The sequence below is a fragment of the Typopeltis vanoorti genome, chromosome 4 (genome assembly GCF_054136105.1).
Source record: "Typopeltis vanoorti isolate ZY-2024b chromosome 4, IOZ_Tvanoo_1.0, whole genome shotgun sequence".
Taxonomy (NCBI): Eukaryota; Metazoa; Arthropoda; class Arachnida; order Uropygi; family Thelyphonidae; genus Typopeltis; species Typopeltis vanoorti.
This window is the reverse complement of record NC_143552.1, coordinates 133,663,031-133,683,948: the sequence shown is the minus strand read 5'-3', so window position 1 is coordinate 133,683,948 and position 20,918 is coordinate 133,663,031. Positions and strand designations below refer to the sequence as shown.

The window sequence follows — 20,918 nt, the reverse complement described above, 5'->3', positions numbered from 1 at the left end:
CTCATTGTAGAGAGTAGGTAATACTCTCTATCATAAGGTAGAGAGTATTACCTACTCTCTTTATTTTTATATTTTATTTTAATTATTTTTTAATTCCAGCGAAAAATGTATTCAACATTCAACAGTAAACAACATTAATGTCATTAAGTCCGGAGGGGGAAGCGCAATGTAAAAAAAACTCAATACTTTTATTCGGATAAGCTAACTATGAACGTATTGCGTTTTTTAAACTGTGATACTGGTAACCCTAAGAAAGTAAGTGGCGTCCCAACGTAACCATATTGTCACCCATGTAACCTGCACACACACACACACACACACACACACCGTACTGTCAAGAAATGACGAGAAAGCCAGTTTCAGTAAAATAATAACTGATCAACTAACAATTGATCAGATTATTATAATGATAATTTTTTGATCTGTATGTTTCTTCTACGTTTTGTTTTTATCTGTCCATTTCTACCTCATTATAGACGGATAAAGTAAATGTAAATAAATCTGTTTGTGTAGAATCCTCAACTTTATTTTAATTAAGTGAACACTACTTCGTGATTGTTTTATAGATTAGTTTAATGATTACTAAACACAAAAACGAGATTGTACATCATTGAACCATTTATGAAAGCATCGATTCTTTACAATCAACTTAATGGGAATCATATTTTAATCTCAGCCGAAATGACAAAAAAAAAAAAAAAAAAAAAAGAAAGAAAAAAGAAAAAACGATCTGTTATATCTTATCGACTGGTTGATGCATTAATCATTGTGAGACTTTTTTTTAACATTACGATCCAGAAAATAACTGATGTTTTCACAGGACAATAGAGAGAAAGAGAATATAAAAAAATCGACTCATTGCTAGACACGTTTCTTCAAGATAAAGATTAAAAAAAAAAAAAAAAACGTTAACTTTTCACCAGCTCCAGGCGACTGTCCTTATTCGCCTAAGCAGTTGTTTCTACTCATTGTTGTCTTCCCAAAGATCTAAATTAAAGATTTATTAAAGCTACCCAATCTATTGCATGATTACTTCAACTCTGTCACAATCTAATTACCAAATATATCCACTGGGAAAATGAAAATTAGCCCTCTGAAACTTTCGGGAAACAAGTGGTTTTAGGCAGGCAAGCGTTCACGACTTTTTATCGATTATAATCGCCAGGAACCTCCGCGAAATATTAAGAAAGCGTTACAGATTCTGTCACGCAGGTTACAAAACATTTCATAGATAATCATTGTATGTAGGAAGATGGAAAAACCATGCAAGTATTGATTACATACTGTGGACACTGGCTTTTCAACTAGCTGTTTCTTTTCTAGTATCCAGTGCCCTCTATCGGACATCACGCAAAGGTCGGGGACTGACATCTAGAAAACCAATATATATAGCTGTACGGTGTGTGAGAAGAGACTGAACGCAGCGCCTGTAAGCATCTTCTCTCGGCAGGGTTGTGACGATAAGGTATGGTCGCGGTCTGCCGTCTGTATGTGATCTATCTCCGGTGTTCACACGTGTTTGTATCGTAGCAGCGGACTAAGTTTTCACCATTGATTTCTTCTCCCTATCCCATTTCCCCCTTCTATCTCTCTCTGCCTCGCTTTATCCTATGTGACTGTTAGCAAATCTGGATCTTGAGTATTATTTTCTTGGTACAAGTGACAGCTGTAGAAGATTGGCAGTCATATGACTCCCAAGTTACTGATTCTGTTGTTATTCTATGGATTTCTTTGCCTTTATGTCATGCGAGCAGCTTGGGCTAAAGGTAAGGTGTTGTTTGTTGAGTTTACTATGCTTTTTTTTTCTTTGAAATACTCTTTCATAACGTCAGCTTAACAATTGTGATAGTTCTCTAAGTCGTGTTTTGTTGTGTAAGCAAACATCGAAAAAAAGTGAGTCACAAACCTCTCTGGGAACGAAGGCTATTCAAAAGTGTTCCACTTCAACTGGAAACTATTAGAAGATAATATTAGCCAAAATACAGGGAAAAAAACAAACAGAATTTGGATTTATTTCAATTAAATATTACTTGTAAATATGTGGGAGTATAATATTAGAAGATAATATTAGCCATAATACAGGAAAAAAACAAACAGAATTTGGATTTATTTCAATTAAATATTACTTGTAAATATGGGGGAGTATAATATGGAAACCGACAAAATAATTATCAGTAAAATCTACATAATAATAAAGGCGAAGTGCAAAATGTTGATCATATATACTAATTTTTATTATGCACTTAAAATTGCATTATAAAAAAAACTAAAGTTTATTTTCTAAATTTTAAAATAATAAATAAACATTAAATTATATTAGGAGTAAAATTATACTTTACATATTATTTAATATATATATCAATATTATTTAATATAGATAATGAAAAAATAGTGAGCTATTTGGTAATAGTTTCTTTCCAATGTCATCAGATTCCATTTTATTCCACCTTTCTATTCTAGCGACGTATTTAATGATTCATTACTCTGGCAAGTAAAGTTGCCATGTTCTTAGCTGTGTTACTGCATTTTTGCTTATTCAGACAATGTTATCGTTCTGCGAATCGACCTGCTTTATGTGCTTTAATTAAACCAATTGTAACCATTAATTTTTCAGAAGAATTTCTATTTTTACTGAAATCTACCTTATAAAAATGAGTTTGTTTGTTCTCTAGCTTTAGACACCATATTATTTCAAATATCAGATTTATAAATATACTAAAAATTTGCTTTTACTTGCAAGGAGTATGCAGTCCTTCTGATTTTTGTATATAATGTTTCGAAATCTCCGTTTAATAATTGTTTTAGGCTATTCCATAGATGGCTGGTTTCTGGCTTATTATATTCCATAGATAGCTGGTTTCTGGCATATTATATTATATATATATTATATTATATTATATTATTACAATAAATAAATATTATATTATATTATATTATATTATTACAATAAATAAATATTATATTATATTATATAATATTATTACAATAAATAAATATTTGTTAACAAACAAACCAAATTGATTGTTGATTTTCTATATCGATTATTGAACAACAAACAATTTCTGAGACTAATTTGTATACAAATAATCTAACATGTATAAGATTATTTCATAGAAAGTGATTTTTATTCGTAGATATTAATTGCTGAATTTGTAGTATTCACTTGAGTTCATACTATTGCATTTGTATATTTATATTTAGATTATAATTTTAGCAGACCAAACACTTCCTTTAATTTCAAGCAGAAAATAATTCCGTACAGTATTTCTATTTGATCTATTGCTTCATCTATTAGTTTCAATTTTCCATCTATCTTATTTAAGTTTTATAAAGGAATGAACTAACCTGTCACGCTCAAGTGTTGTAATGATCTGTCCTAAACGAGCCCCATGTTTTTTCCTTTACTTCTATGAAAGTTTTTTTGTGCCCTTTCGAATTATTCTTTCTAGACGTTGATGGACTATTTTCAACAAGAAGAAGAAGCATTTTCGTCCTATCTTATCCATTACTAAAGACAGGATTACGTCTATGTTTGGAACTTGAGTTGCTATAATCGCGATTACTCCCCCAGCGCTTGAACTATACAATAGCAGTTGTGTTGCGGGAGCCAACATGGGACAACCATTAGGGTGGGTTCCGTTGTGATGGGCTCATTCGTTCCTCCTGAATTCTGGGAGTACAGTTATACGTTCTTGTTAAGAGTAACAACGGAGAGAGAGAGAGAGAGAGAGAGAGAGAGAGAGAGAGAGAGAATAGACATCTCTCGCTTCCTTGCTTGCCAGGCTACGTTGTCTATCCTTCTCCTCGTATATTGGACTTGACAATAGCACAGTAGCCAAGTAATGATTTTAGTGGGAGTAGAATGTGTAGCCAGAATCTAGAAACTGTCTTCCACCCAAGTAATTTAGTAATGGAGCCCCTTTAATATCATACTCTTAAACCTTAATTCTGTTTATCTTTACTCTGAGAACACAAAACAACCTAATGGGACCAAAGAGTCAAGATTTTTACGGCCAATTTATTTTAAGAATAGTTCTCTAATACTTAGTAAATTCACAAGAAGTTGACTTCGATTATTTATTTTCGTTCTACGAATTCTGAACGTAATAATAGTTTAATGATAGTTTAGTTACATGAGTGTCGATATTTTGAAAAGAAACTGATTAATTAGATATATGCTAAAATGTTAGGATTATTTTTAAAAGTTGAAAAGATTGTAAGTTGTCTGCTTGTCAATTTCTAGTAATATAAATTAATTATTAGTCTTTTCATTCAACGATAGACTGTATGTCTATCGTTGAATGAAAATAATTGTTAGTTGCAAACAATGCTTAAAATGGAAAACAATACAATTCGAGGTAATTATTATAAATAGTGCATAGTCAATCGATAACAATACATAGGTGAAAAGCAAACGCAAAAGAAATTTAAAAAAAATCCAAAACAGAAATAAAACAATAAAAAAGAAGTAAAAACCCAAACTAGAAGAAACAAGATACAACTTAAATGATCCTAAAAAAGCAAAGCGAATTAGAATTTGAACAAATAATAATTCCTGTAGCAAAAACTCATTTATATTTAAATAAACAATCTCAAGCATCAATAATTCAAAGCTATCTAAATGATTGTAAACTAAAATGTAACAAACACGAAACTATGCAAACAAACATTTGTTCTGAGTACGAAGAAAATAATAAAAAAAAAAACTTTAAAAGCTACGTAAGTGGAATCGTAAACACCCTCTCAAGGGGATGTTTGAAAAGGAATTTTAAACAGGTTCCATTCGCTATACGTTGGTAAGCTGGATAGAAATATTGGACACTTAGATGGGGGGACTTTGTATACGCTTTAAATGCAGCTATCGATTGAGACAGCGAAAGAGAAATGACAACTTTTTGTATGTCTTATTTTGTGCATTGCTTCCGCCCCTTCTACATAAACCTATAAAGGGAGAAGCCTTTTGAATCCCTTTGTTGTTCCGACATTATTGGTGCACTAGAAAGTATAGGATGAGTGATTTCTTCCTCATTCCTAACACTCAGTACGAAAAGCAAGCTTTCTACACATGTGCTGACCCAAGATTCTAGGAATCGTAGGGGTTTTTATATAACACGAACTATGTCGGAAGGCTTCCTTCTGAAATAAGATTCCATTTTTTTAGATTTACATCTTGCACAGTTCCTGTCACATAGTGAGAGTATCTTTTATTCTTTATTTTTTCTCAGTTTTTAGTTTCTTTACTTATTTTCCCCTCACTCGGGAATGTGTCTGTTACATGATCTCGAAAGGAAAGAAGCGCCCTCTGTCATTTTTCTTTTTGACTACTTTAGTTAATTTTTATTAATGGATACCATATGGATACCCTAACGATAATTAAGCTTTGAACAACCTTATACTGACTTCTCTACGAAATGGTTCTTTGATTTCCTAAAGCTTAATGGTCTGCTGTTATTGGTATAAACTAGCTAAGTGTCATCGTCAATTTTGTCAATTTTATTAGGTCTTTTTTGTAGTTATTATTTTCTAGACTCACTAGATGGCGCCAGTAAACAATGGGATATTCGGTAATGTGAAAATAAAAATGCGTTATCAGCAGAAACGCATATTTCTCTTTCAAAGCCAAACAAAGAATATAAAAAAAGATGCTGAATAAGAATTACGGAAAAAAGGAAAAAAACAACAAGTAAAGCTCTCTTCTTAACAAATGACAGTGTGCAAATGTACAGTATTGATATTTGCTATCGTGCTGAACAACACATTTAAAATACATCAGTAGAAGAATTTCTCAATGAATTCCTCATAAACAAATAAAAATATATAAAAAAATATGAAAAGTATAAAAATAGTCAAAAGTGCACTAAAAATAAACAATATCTTTTGTTATTTTTATATATTTTGAATTAGCCACAAAGACACCTATATATTTTATAAATAATGGAGACTAAAATTTGAAAAAAAAAAGCATGCTTTGTGTCATTGTTTTTTTTTATATTTATATTTTGTTTTGTGATTTTCCTACCAGAAAAAAAAATTTTGTTTTGTGATTTTCCTACCAGAAAAAAAAAACTAATAATAAATAAATCTTCTCTTTTAGATGTTGATATCAAAGTACTAAATTAAATAAGCTATTTCAAAGCGTTTTCATTAGTATCGGTAATTTTATGCGATTTGCGCAAAATTAGTTTTGTTTGTGAATCTGAAAACTGAATGCATCCAGTCCTCACCCCCCCCCCTCTCTCTCTGCTTATTATCTGTTATCATAACGTATAAAATTATATTCATTTCTTGTCGTTCAAGTATTTTTGAACATTACATCAATTTCAACAAGGCTCATAACTAGAACTTAATAATGTCCAAGTAACCATGACAATCAATACGCAATTGCAAAACAACATAGAAATGAACTCGAATAATAGATTCAATAGCAATAGACTGTGTTGTTTCTTTTGTTCCAAGATTCGGCTACAGATTTCAACAATGTGAGATTAGTACGCAAGACTATAATTAAATAGAATTTCACTTTCTATTTCATAACGATAGACAATCATGTTTATATAAAGATGAAACATCGCATTGTTACAGTAATGTTCGACGGATTTCACTGGTTTAAATATGCTCTTATAGTAGAGTTATATAACGAAGTATAGTACATATTGAAATAGAAATATGCCTGCATTTATAATTACAGTCATAGATTTCCGTAATTGTATTTTATGCATCTTTTAGTGCAAGAACAACCAAATGTGAAAAATATTCTGTTTCACAGTATCCTATAGAATATAGAGAAAGTGCAAAACAACCGGATAAGATTTCTGAATATCTAAAGTGACAAATTTCGTTTTTAAAATATCACGTATAATCTCAGGAAATTCATAAATACGTTCTAGTCAATGTGATAAACAAGCGTGACGACGATTGTCTCCTGTGCATTGGACGCCTAAACTATCTTACAAAAGCAGCATGAACGATAGAGAAAGAAGTGTAGTAACAAACATGGAATATGCATATCATTCAAACTGAAACGCGTGTCAGTAAGAAATGTACAGTTTGAGACAATATTCCACTCTGATTGACGAACAGAATACTTTCAATACATAAACAGCTTTATATGGTTTTTATGAATCGATAGAATCGTTCAGCTTACTTAGTAATGGAAGTGTTTTAAGAAGTAAAATTCAATAGTTGAGTGTGCGGTTATGTGTATTCAGCTAGCGAACAAATGACATGTATCTTGTTTTAAAGATATGGAATGATCTGTTGTTTAAAACCTATTACAATTACAAACATACCAAATGAAAGTGTTTCTACTCTTATCTAGATTTATCTTAAATACAACAAAAATTCATATATAATTATGTGAACACTGTAATACATTATGAAAAAGATGAAATATTAATTTTATACTGAGTATTAATTCCTGAATTAATAAAGATAAACTAATACACCATTTTATATTTTATATAGATAATGATGAAGTAGTCTAGCCTTCATTTTAATTCATGCATGTTTACATATTTTTGATTTAATTGATATATTCCAGGGAGAATTAGAACGAATGAGGTTCTCACTTTTAACGAAAACCAATTTTCTTTTTTACAAGAAAAGATAACTCTCCTAATGGATAAGTTTATGTTAAATTTTATGTGTGTTTCCAATTGCTGTTTTTTTGGTACAATGTGTTATAGTGTAAACAAATGTAATAATTATGAATCATTCAGCCATACGATACAATAAAATTTATTTTAGTGCTCGTTTTAAGTTGATAATAAATTATAATCGCCATATTATATTCAAAATATATCATACACCATCGTTACCAAAACGTAATACATGGACCCGTATGGTTCTTTAAAAAAAACGTAACTATCCTCGGAATAAATAAATACATAATAAAAATTCGATTATGGCACGTGAACTCTGGATACAGCAAAACAATCTAAACATATATTTAAAAAAAATTAACTTAAAGGATAGAAATGTGAACTATTAACATGTACATACACACTTAGTCTAGACTATATCAAATACCTGTAAAAATATCAGATATTTGTGCGTTAAAATATGACAGTGTCTGTCCTTTACCACCCATTCCATAAACCGGGATTTACAATACCTTTTTAGGATCAGTTTTAGTCTCTTCAGGAAATGTCATATTAGGGTAGCACTTAATCTCTGGTTCAATATTCTGCTGCGTTTATGAGTATGGTATACTGCATTTGGTTTCCAGCTCTGTATCAAGTGTCACTGTGTTTTATTGTAACAATGATACTTATCGGGATCCCCAAAACACAATCCATTTACGAAATAAGCTTATCTTCCGTTACCCGATACTGCAGAAACTTAGATTTGTCATGAAATTTAATACGGGGTTAAATGCAGTACTATATATTGGCCACTACACCAGTAATTACTGAGGATATAAACAAGGTTGTCACCTGAAAAATGAGCTATCGGAACGCATAAATCATGACTGTAATGCTAGTTTTCATATTTTTCGCCATTAATTTTTCCACTTTTCACAAATTTCTCTACACGGAAGATAAACTAAAAAGTCTTCCTACTGTGGAGTAGAACGGTTTTTCCTCCTGTGCAAGAAAGTCGAAAATACGTCAATTTAAATTATTGATTTCATATAGCCATGATTCTCATTATAGAGTGGTAAGTGGAAAATGAAAGCTCAGACAATAAGATCTTAGAGCAAGAAAAATAGCCATTGCTATAGGAGAATTCGTCCTATGCAACAGTTAATTAACAATGACTATAAGTGAAAATAAAACTGACTTTGTATGCCCTCAGAGAAACTTTAGGATAGAGTGCGTTTTTGATTTAGTTTGCTTTTTTTCCAGATTTTTTGTTTTGCAGACTTTCGAAACCCGATCCGATCGAATAGTTAATCTTTATTCCCGTAACCTTCTATGTTTCTGTATTACAGGAAAGTTCCCCCGGTGTATTGCATGTATTCTTCTAGTCGGTATACGTGTTTTGCTTGATGAAATACCTCAGATTCCGGGAAAGAAAACCCCTTCCAGTTACATATAAGACCGGCTAACTTACCTTCAGATTAAAACAAGTCCTGATTAATGCTCTTTACGGGACGGGGTTCGAACCCAGGACAAACGACATTGATCAAATTGATTGAGACACAAAGGCTAAATTTTGCTCTTATAAATAATATTTTAAATAGCGGAAAATCTTTGGTTAAAATATTGTCTCGAAATTTGAGACAAATTTTAAGAATAATAAGAGTAAATTTGTATTTAATTTTTATTTTACTGAAACTCTCCTAAATTTGATTTTATAAAACAATAATAACGTTTCAATCTACAGTATACAGTTAAGTTGCTTGAACGCATTTATTCAGTGACGCATGCATGATCCAAAGTAGAAAAACGCTTCAATATTGCTTAACTAAACTTTTTTTTGTTTCCACTACTTATTTTATGAATTATCTAAAAAATTCAACTCACTGTTTTAAGTAAAAGCAACAACAATCGAAGATCAGGTGAAAATACGTATGGAACACTATTTCGTTGGCGTTTCCAGGGATAATATATTTTTTTTTCAGCCGGACGCTTCCCTGGAGAAGCAACCTGAATTCAAACCTCCATCTGCGATTGAATATTTAGGTCGTTCACAAACAAAACCGAGTAAATGTGTTAGTCGTAAGAGATAAATGCAAGGCCTCTGCCTCCTTTTCCCAAACAACTCCAAAAGAAATGGCTACAGTGAAATAAATAAATAAAAAGCTAACATAATCATTTTAATCAAAATTACGTTTCTGAAGATAATTACAATGGTTTCAACAGGTCTAATATAACACAAAGGATGATTATATATTTCGTTCGGAAATTACACTAAACACAATCCCTTTTTTTCCTTTGAAAAGCTGAAAAAAATAATATGGTGTACGCTCTATTAGTGGTATGACATTAGTATATTTCATACACATGTAAAATAAGAAAAGAAGTTGCAGACGACAATTATAGATACATTTCATGTACATGTAAAAAAAAACATGTTGCAGACGACAATTATAGATAGTTTTATTTGGAGGCAACAATGATTGCAGGCGATAATTGGCAACAACAATTAAAATGCACTTCATATATCTGTAGTAATCGTCTGCTATTAAATCAATTTCATTGTATAATTTAAAACGCACATAATTTCTGAGTATTCCTTTTAAAATGTTTAATTTTTTTTAATAATGAAAATAATAAAAATAAATTAATAAAATTTAATAAGTGTTGATTAAAGAGCTTCTAAGGAAGGGAATAAAACCAAACCATTGAAGAAAAACAACTCATTAAGCCGAATATCTAATAAGACAACTTATAAGTGCTTATTATTCCGTTTTCTTTATAAGATTGCTTTTCACCATTTCTGTCCTTTCGCCAGGTTTTAACGGAGTTTATCTTCAGCCACAAATTTTAATTAGCGAGTGGAGTTTTTATTTACATTACGGATCAGTCAACCTTATCGTCAGTTTAGCCTTCATTTGAGAACTCTGAAGCCACTGACAAGTTATGAAACTGGGTTTAATTTTTAATCAACTTGTTAATCACGAATCAGTGACAGTTTTATGGCCACGTTCTACTTTTTTTTATTGGCGATTAACTTCCCTCTACTCTTCAATCATTCCGGGTAGTTGGCATTGTGAAAATGATGTTTCGTTCGAGTCCATGACTGGAATTATCCGAGAAGTAGTAAAAGATTGATCGGTTCTAGCCAACTATGAGAATTGATCTTCGGGGTAATCTGAGAGATGGCGTAATCTTGATAATGTCTCTGGTAAGAAAGAGGATGCATTATAGAAAATAATCGTGTTATTCATGACCATTAGTAGAGCACTGGATAAAAATAAAAACCCCTCACTCGTAGATTAGTGTTAATGAGACTCTAAGGTTACAGGAGTGATTTTCGGGATAAAGAGAATGACCCTTTATTGCACCTCTCCCTTCTAAATAACCCCTCTGGGGAGTTGAACCCCAGGCACCCAGTGAGAGTATATGCACCGATATACATTAACACGATAATGGTTCAGATTCATTTCTAGCGCTCTTCGCTATTCCAAATGATTGTTCGCGTTTGCAAATCATTGTTTGGTTTGTCGAGTTTTAATTCAGTCTTTCTTTATTGTTGACTTAAATTTTACACACTGTCGTTTGGTTGTAGTATTGTTAATTTCCATGTACAGATATTTTTATTTTGGTTCTGTTTGTTAATTTAATCCTACCATAGCTCCCTCTAAACGTGCGCCTTTGTTAAAACAATTTTAAATGGATTTTTTTATTCTTTTTTCAATTGTGGAAAAAAATACTATTGTACAAATTGGTTTTTACTTCTTGTAAAAATCACCTGAATCGAAGCCTGCAGTTTATTTTTATTGCCCATTTCTTTAAGAAAACATTCACATTCAATAAAGTATTTTTTTCCCTACTCATTATTTGGGAAAAACTCATTTTATTCGAAAATATTATTTTTCATTACTTCCGTAGGTTCTCCGACAAAACCATTAGAAAATTAAAACACTGTTTCTTTAGTTCTGTTTTCATGTTTTAAGAAACGCATTTTGTTTGAATTGTTCCTTTCTTGAGGAAATTTCCGCCGCTCAAAGCTCTTTTACTGTTCGGTGATGTCACAATTAACAATACATTATTATTAATTTCGCTACCACAGAACAAAAAACTATTGTTGAATTTTGTAACAACCAACGACAGTTTATGAATCGAAAAATAGTTTTCGATTCAATACGAATCAAAGACTATTTTTCATTCTGTCGATTTCTGGATAAAAGTGTTCAGATTGAATAGACCATTTATTGTGTATATCCAACAGTTATTCATTTGCTCGTCATTTCATGCTGTTTTTTTTCTTTAATTACAATTAAAAGAATAAATTTTCAATTTTTGGACATTACAATTAAATCCTTTAATTGTAATGAATGTCCAAAAATTGTAATGTCCAGCGTAATGCTACGCGCGCAAGCTAGCGTCCTTCGCCCTCCCAAGTGCTACAAGATGGATTTTTATTATTTTTTATACAAAATAAGAGAATTGTATAGGATTGTTGGTGATAAAATTAAATATTACAAGCAAATATAAATAAATTAATAAATATATTTTTATGTCGAGAAAAATTGGGGGTGCTGCAGTTCCGCAGTGTCTATGTACGAGCCTCCCCTGTGTATAATTCAAGATAACTGCGTTTGTGCAATCCAAGCTTTCTACTATTGTACAATCCCAAAATCTTCATTCTATTAGTATATAATCCAAAAATTTCTTGATTCTTCTACTATTTTTTTAATCAGCCATTGGAGCTTTGGTAGCTCAGTCGGTATACATGAATCCCTTCGGTCGGAAAGACCTGGGTGCGATTCCCATCCATGACCTTTATCTTGTCTCTTTTGACGAAAAGCGAGTTAGCCAGTCTCATAAGAAGCTAGGATTTTTTTCACCAGGAAACTCGGGTTTTTCGTTCCCTAGAACAGGCAAAGCGGCCCTGTGAACAACACAAGAATTAAGTCACGAACATAAAAAAACCATCCCTCCCAGCCATAGGCCTGATTCGTCAGCTATGCCGGTCCCGAGCCCGCATAAAATAGGGGGGAATTGAGATGGTGCCGTACCTCACCGTAAAAGGGGATCACGGCGTTGTATCATCAACGCCGTGAGCCCCTTTTATACAACGTGAGCCGTTGTATAAAAATCAGCCATTCGTTTATTTGTTTTCATTAGGTTCTGATAATTATTGATACTGACAAAGCATAGCATTGCTGAACAGCTTATTTCTGGTAATATATTTAATTTTACAAGTAAATGTAAGCAGTAACGTGTCTATGTTTTTTAGTAAAACTTATCACACTTACCATCCACATGATTACTGTGGATGGTAAGTGTATTTCCTTCCGGAAATTTTTTTTTTCATTCTATAAGAGATAACACACAACTAACACATAATACGCTGGCCTCATAGCCTTAATCGATTAGGTCATAATTTTCAATCCCCCCTCTCTCTCTTTATTTTAATCTCATCAGAAGAATAAAAAAAACAGTAAAATATACTTCAGTCAAAGGATTTCAACTTACATAAACTGAATCCAGCTGCCTATATGCAGTTTAGCAAAGTTACGAACTTTACTTTTCATCAAAAGATTTTTTTTCATTTTTTGCTTTACATTTCTGTAAGTAAATTGGACAGTGTAGATAACGAGGACTTATCGTTGAAGCACCAATGGAACTATTTTTTTTTTATTGAAGTATTCTGTCCTTAATGAACCTGTGAAGGATATTCCCAATCACGCAAAACTGTCGTCACAGAATCCTCGCTGATGTTAGAGACAAATGAATCGTCAAAATCCATTTCGGTCTCTTAGAGAGCTCGCTGATGATTTCAAAAGAGAGCTTTGATTGCACACAAAGACTCGAACTGCGTATTAGTGGCGATGAGCAAACCATAATGATAGGCACACGATAATGATAAGCTAAGAGATTTTCTAGTGTTTCGTTGCGCGCGCGCACACACACATATGAGGATGCTTTTGTTTTTATTTTTCAAATATTTCTTCTTTCCTCCCCTTATTCTTTCAGGGAATTTTTTTATGTGTAAAGGTTCCCTTGCTTCATTGTATCGGAGGGAGGAACTTGACGTGTTGTTACTTTGCAGTTATAGAGAAATGACCTATCGCAGATATATTCGCCACCGACTGTACTTAAAAGGTGTGCTGAGACTTCGGGTTTGAGAAAGAATGTGTGAATAAGATTCGTCAAGCCAAGCTACGAATGCCATCTAACTTGGCACGCAGCTTTGTAGAGATGGAACGTGGGTGATGGGGGGGGGGGGTTAAAGGAAACGAACGGTTTCTTGACACGGAAGCTCAACCCTACACGCAACAATTTAACAGGAAGTGGAAGTTGAAAACATTAAGAAAGAGAGTGTGTGAGACAAACGGATGTACACTAAAAGAATAATTTCGAAAATTAGCCTGTCTCTTATTTCTGCATATATTTAATTTGCTCCCTGTCTTTTGTAAGAGCCATAATTTTCGTTGACTTTCTCTCTCTCTCCCTCTCCCTAACTCACATACATGTTGCATTTATTCTATACTCGAACAGGTACGTAATTTATCGATGAGTCACTTCTGGTATAAAGAGTTAAGCTAGTGCAACTATGAACACGCTTCTTCCTTTGCAAAACCCAATGGTTTTCAAGAGATTATAAATCAAGTTGCTCGCAAGAAATTTTTCGGCTATGCACCAATGTCTATTAAGAAAATTTAATTCCCTTATAGACCATGTAGGAGTATGCTCATAGACAAAACAATACACCATCTGCATATTTATATTAATTAACGAATCAAAAAAATGCTAATCACGTTTAATATAAAGAAGCAGCCTCCGTAGCTGAGTCAGTATAGACGAAGTCCTTTGGTCGAAAAGACCTGGGTTAGATTCCCGTCAGTGAGGTGGAACCTTTATCCGGCTAACTCACCTTTATTCTCTTTCGACTAAAGGTGAGTTAGCCGGTCTCATACGAAGGTAGGGTTTTTTTTCACCCGGAAACTCGGGTTTTTCGTTTCCCAGAACAGTCAGCATAAATGTGTGAGCATAAATTAGGATAGGATAAGAATACAGAGAACTTCTTACTGACATAATTCTCAAGAAAATTAAGAATAAATGTTATAAAACCATCCTTAGATTCGATGGGGTTTTTTTTATGCAGAAGATTAGCCCATCCCGTTATACATAGTTGAGAAACACATTACCCATGGTCTAAGCTTCCTCGACATTGCCATAAACAAATAAAAATAAAAAATAAAATTTTAAAAAAATCTCCCACGTGCGGAATCTAAACATACCGGCAAATCTCGAAATCTCGTGTGACGAATCCACTCAGCCACTGAGGCGCTATTCTTCTAATCTTCCATAAGGAAATCAACAAAATAAAAATTAAGTAGCTTCATTTAAAGAATTTAAATTTCAATATAAAATTAAATAAACGTTTCACGTTTCGTTTGCACAGTGGAAACAATAAATTTCAATATTTTTCGCCATCTTTACGATTTCTTCCGAAATGTGCAGCGTATAGAAATTTCTATGAACAAATCTTATATGAATAGTAACAGGTAATCTGTTTTACCACGCGATTCAATCTCATTCAGGTCATGGAAAATGACATTTAGATAGGAAAAACTTCTCTGTTCGAGCCACAGATTGATGTGCCTCACTAAATCTTTATTGCATTCGAAAAATCACAGAGCAGTAAAATATTACGACTGCAAGAGGCTGACAGAAGAGCAAATACAGAGACACAGTGAGAAAGACCCTACTCACGCCATGGTTGTCTTGGAAACAAGATATTCTTACGTCATCACCTATCAATAACACCTGTCATTTAATATTTCTTAGATGATTTCTCGCAAGACAACAGCTCCACTGCATGTCATGTTATGTCGTCCACTAGGTGAAAAACGAAAGATTTTAGGAAAGGTGAAACGTGGTTGGAATCAAAATTTCCCTTCGGTGAAAAATAATCTGTGCACACAACTGAGACGTTTGGTGGAATATCTTTATTGCAAGAGTTAAGGAAAGATTCTTTTAGTAACAGGAACTGAACATTTTCTATCCTTCATTAAGTCCAAACCACGGTATTCTATACTTTTGGAATGGTGCTATACGATCATAGAATTGTTGTTAATTATAACTCCATTGTTGATTGTTTTAGTTGCTATGGCAACCTTGGAATACGAGAAAAAAATATTCATTGTTACATGTTCACTGAAATCCCAAAGGGAAATTGCACAGCATCTAAAAATAAAAAAAAAAAAAAAAAAAAAAAACCAGCAATTCTTCTAAACATTAAATAAAACCTCACTAAATAATCTTTAACTTCGCTTTGATACACTTGAGAAATTCTTTTCTTTTGATAACGGAACAAGAAAGGCGTAGATGACGTGTTTTACAGCCATTAACTTTTATTTAATTTTAGTTTGGATGTGCTCATTTTATAAAGGCATAAGAGCTGGTGAACGCTCCATGATGAAAAATAGAGCTTTCAAATGTAACGTGCTAAAGGTCCACTAACGATATCGAATTTTTGTTCGCTTTCGCTTTATCGGTGAATAAAAGATTCACAAGATGCACTTTGAACGTCTGTAATATTCTCAACTACAATAGAAAACTGCTGGCATGTTCTCTATAGAAAACGATATAAATATTTTAGATTTTATGATCTATGTGTGTAGCTTTTCAATTTTTCACATTTTATAATAGATAATAGAATGTATCTCTGTCGAAATAATATATTGTGGAGGGAATTTCAATTGTTGTAATATTCATTAGGAAATGAACATTCTAGCAATTGTTATAATATTCGTTTTGAATGTAACATTATTTTAACTGAAGTATTTACATTGTTAGAACTTTTCATTGTTGCCATTTCATTCAGAAAAGTTTAATTGTTAAAAGAAGATTGTAATTATAGAAGAAATTGTATTTTATATTTATTGTTAGCAGTTAGTGGATTATTGTAATGCAGTAAAGTATTTATTGTATCGAAGACGAAATGAAAATTACGAAAAAAAAAATGAAACTGTCTAGAATATTTAGATTTGTTTATTTTTACGGATATATTGTACAGAACGTTTTTTTTTTTTTTAGGAAATACTCGGTTTCTTTTCCCTTCAACACCACAATCTTAGAAACACTCATTACAATACGGTATTACGGTATAGAAAATACCAAGACAAAAAGTTTAGAATTCTTTCTTATATTTGGCATTTTGAATGCATGACCACAATGTGTAACTGCGTATGGAAGATCCAATGGATGTCATATACAATAACAAATAGGAGGCAATGTCGTGACATGTTTCTTTCTATATAAAAGAAAGCTTGTTTTGGAACAGGAATAGTCAGTTATGATTCGTATTGCATTGGTTATTAGAAACGGCAAACACGTCTTACTCATAATAATGTGATATCAAAATGGTGACAGTAAGCTTTTGTTGAATATGTAGAGAATTATTGAAGCCTTATGACTTTATATATAGACACAGAAATGACATTTGTATGCAGAGTTTTGTATTGAAACCTATTTAAAAGACGAACGCATGAAAAAGTTCAGCAATTTTGTCATTCGACACTTAATTGCTATCTTAGGGATAGGGGTAGCCAAGGTTACGTGATATTTGTAATCTTGTATTCGTTATTTATGTTCTTCCACATTGACATGCAACACAAAATATTTCGATGGACAATTCCGTGCAAAGAAATGCCAATATAAACACCAGAGCAATTCAGAGTATATAAAAAAAATAAAAAAATAAAAAAGAATAAAAAAAAAAAAAAAAAAAAAAAGAAAAGAAAAACGTATTAATGGATAAAATGTACACAGAAGTAAAAGTCTTTTTAGCTTCTTATTGGAGCGTAGATTCCACTCGTAGGTCGTTTGAATTTTTAAAAAGATATCCAAGATTACTTTATTTTTTTCAGCACGATATAGTAAATAGTAATGATTGTATCATAATATATTAAATAATAATAAATAATAATAATAATAATTTAGAGAACTTTCTATTTGACTTTACTGTTCAGTTCTTTACATGATCTTTCATTTTACAACATAAAGTATACAAGTTCGACATTCGATTTTTAATATTCCATGACTTTCTCCTTGCTTACACTTACACAGCTGTGCTTAATGAAATCTTAACCTTTGTGTTTACATATGGGTGCGTTTTACCACAGTGGGTAAATAACCCTTAAGGGCATTTTGTCCGTTCGTCTGTCCTTGGATATTTAATAGGGTCAATCTAAATTGACTGATTTTGATGTAATTTGGTATTGGGATATTTTCTAAACTTTGGCGAGTTTAAATTGGATAATTTTAGTAAATAAAAGTATAAAAATATATTTTATCTAAATTTCGTTTGGATAATGTATATTTTACGTACATAAATCATATAGGGCACCAAAAAACCTTCACAATGATGAATAGCAGACGTCATTATTGATTAGGAAATGCTTTAAGATTGTATTATGATTGGGTTTTTTCCATGGTTTAGTCAAAATGAGAAAGACGCAGGTTCGAAACTCGTCTAGGACGCAAGCATGTTTATAAGATTTTAACTTATAATTAACTTATAATCCTGGCCCTCCCAATGAAATTGTTAACTGAATTTTAATTGATTTTCAATTAAAATTCAGTTAACAATTTCATTGGGAGGGCCAGGATTTTTCATCCTGCATGGAAATAAGAATTATGGAATAATTAGATTCGAAATATTCTCATTAGCTTCAGACATTAAGAGCCTGCTTCGTGTAGACGAATGATTTGATTTGGGAAATGTTTTGGTAAATTCAAACACTATGAATAGATGGAAGGTTGGTAAGAAAAAAAATACTTATTAAAATAAATTTTCAGTATATGGTGGTGGTAATTATAATTATTATATACTGAAATTACGATTTTTAAGATTTGGCAGTAAAACGACCAAATACTCATGGAAATATTATAGAAAATACGGGCAACAAAATGCTGAGCCAATGAGGATAAAGATTCGACGATTAGTCTACATTGATAAGAGTCTCATAGCAAACTCAGTTGCCAACACCCGATAATAAACCATGCAACAAAGATATATAAGTCATCGTATTAGAAGCAATGACTTCAGTTTTCTCCAAACTTTTCCATGGCATTTGTCCAAAAGTCCATGATGTAATCAAAAATCTCCCTTGTGGATCGAAAGTACTGAAATCCATATCGGTCAACATTCATTAGATGGGACATTTCGAGATAGAGATCAAGTTGACAACTGATGGATTTTTCCCATTATTTTAGAAAGGATTGGAGTAAGTGCCGAACGAGGATAATTGGACGGTGTCCCTTTTAGGAATGGGCAATTTTCCAAGCTTTATAATAAATGCCGATGGCATACGAAATAATAATATGCACGGCTACGTAACAAATTCACAATTAACTGTGGAGAAGCATGTGTGAAGAGTAATTGGAGAGATTTTTTGTCAGATGATTTCGTGGATTTTAGAGTATTTTAATCTCGTTCTGGCAAACAGCTTAAAATAACTTAAAACTGAGAGATTATTTTAGCATATTCGAGCAGTTTAAGCACATTATTTTTGTTTTGTCTTTGGGCAATACTACTGATGATTAGTTTGGCATGAAAAAGAGCCAGGAGCATTAGAAAGAGTCAATGGAGTCAGCAATGACCAAATTTTCAATGCTGGTTAAGATACTAGTTTTAGGCTTAGTTTATAATTTTTGTCTTATCAAAATCTGTTTTCAATTTTGAGTGTGGAAAGAATGGGAGTGGATTAAACCTACTTTTTTCTATATTGATAAAAAAACTAAATCGGCTGTCAAGTACAAAGAGGGGGGGGGTTGCGTTCAGAATAGTATTCTTAGTGAGAGCACAGTACTTAGAGTACGAAGCTGCTTTGTTTGTTTGGGTTCCTTCATCCTTACATCCTCGCGTACATAACTGACGAGGCTTTTACAAGTTTGTCAAAGCGTATAAAGAAGCGCACAGTAATCGAATTTTATATGCACAAAATGGCATCAGAATGAAAAATACAGTGCGTGGAATATCGCCACCCGATCTAGTTGTCAGTCAAAGAGTTAAAAATTATATCTTTCACGGGCCGGTTTTCTACTTTTGGATGCTTGTCTTAGCATTGGTTTCAAGTGGACTTGAAACGAAGGCTAAGGCAAATGATTTCAATTAATTCTTTCTTTAAGGACCCCCCCCCTCTAGAATAGATTGGAGGGGAAGGGAGTACAAAAACTGTGGGGTGATGCAATCCTTTTACATGACTCCTTACTGATGCAGTTACTAATTATAGCTGTAAAACAAATCACACTTTGGACCTGCGTATCGTCAGGTTTGATGTTTTATGTCAGATTGAAATAAATAACTGTTGTTATTCTTAATTACTGAAGTATATATTCTGTTCAATTTTTTAGAAATATTCTAATGAAAAAAAGCAACACTTTTTCTATACTATTTTAACTGCAAATGCCATTTTTACTACAGTAAGCGACAGTGAAATGTGCCAAAATTATTGTTAAGTTTCTGATTGAAATATATTCGAATCTTGAATAATAAATACACGTAATCGTGCTTTTTAAGATAATCAGTACAAATAACTCTAAATAAACACAAATAAAGTTCGTGTATAGCTTCTGAAAAGCAACACGTCCTACTTTTTAGTTGGGATATCTGGAAGCCATAAATAGATTATTGCCGAAAGTTATTGTTCCGGTTAAGTCGTTCATTGTTAAAAATTTTTGTTGAAATGAGGTCAAAAAAAAAAAGTTGTTTCTTTATTTCTACAGATAACCTAAATATATATCTCAAAGAAACAATTGTAACACCTGATGGCACCATGGATAAATTAGTACTATAGACCCTCTTTTTATATTGAGATGTAGAGTTATTATTAAATGAAATTATTCTTCCACTCACCCTTATGTTTCTCTAATATACCATGAAAAGAATATAACATAGCATGAAAAGAATAACAACCAGTGGTGAGCTATGGAAATTTTAACAAAGGGCTCGCATCGTCGAACAAAAAAAAAAAAAAAAAAAAAAAAAAAAAAAAAGGGTATTTCACACAAACTTAATACAGCTTGTGTACAAATGCCAATCAAAACGTATGAGGGGACAATCAACCTGTAAAGGCTATCATTTTTAAACAAATATTTCATGATCCAAACATGAAATAATTGCACACAATCGGTGTTAATTTATCTCACATAAGAAAAACATTTTTAACTATCAAAATATAATAAAAATAAAATCTTTTATAATCGCACATATGCAAAAGTCCGAATTTTCTATAAACAAAATAAATTTGTTTTGTTTGTGATAGAAGTTTTTATGACAAACAATCTATAAAA

The 20,918-nt window shown here is 32.2% G+C and overlaps 1 protein-coding gene across 1 annotated transcript in view; it reads left to right on the top strand.

Moving 5' to 3' along the window:
- The first annotated feature begins 1,443 nt into the window (after positions 1–1,443).
- The window catches only part of LOC150107687 (protein CEPU-1-like), a 172,334-nt gene continuing 152,859 nt past the window's right edge, over positions 1,444–20,918 (top strand). The window contains exon 1 of the mRNA XM_090391466.1: positions 1,444–1,766. Coding sequence (XP_090247592.1) covers positions 1,688–1,766 — 79 coding nt within the window. The 5' untranslated portion in view covers positions 1,444–1,687. The remainder of the gene's footprint in view (positions 1,767–20,918) is intronic.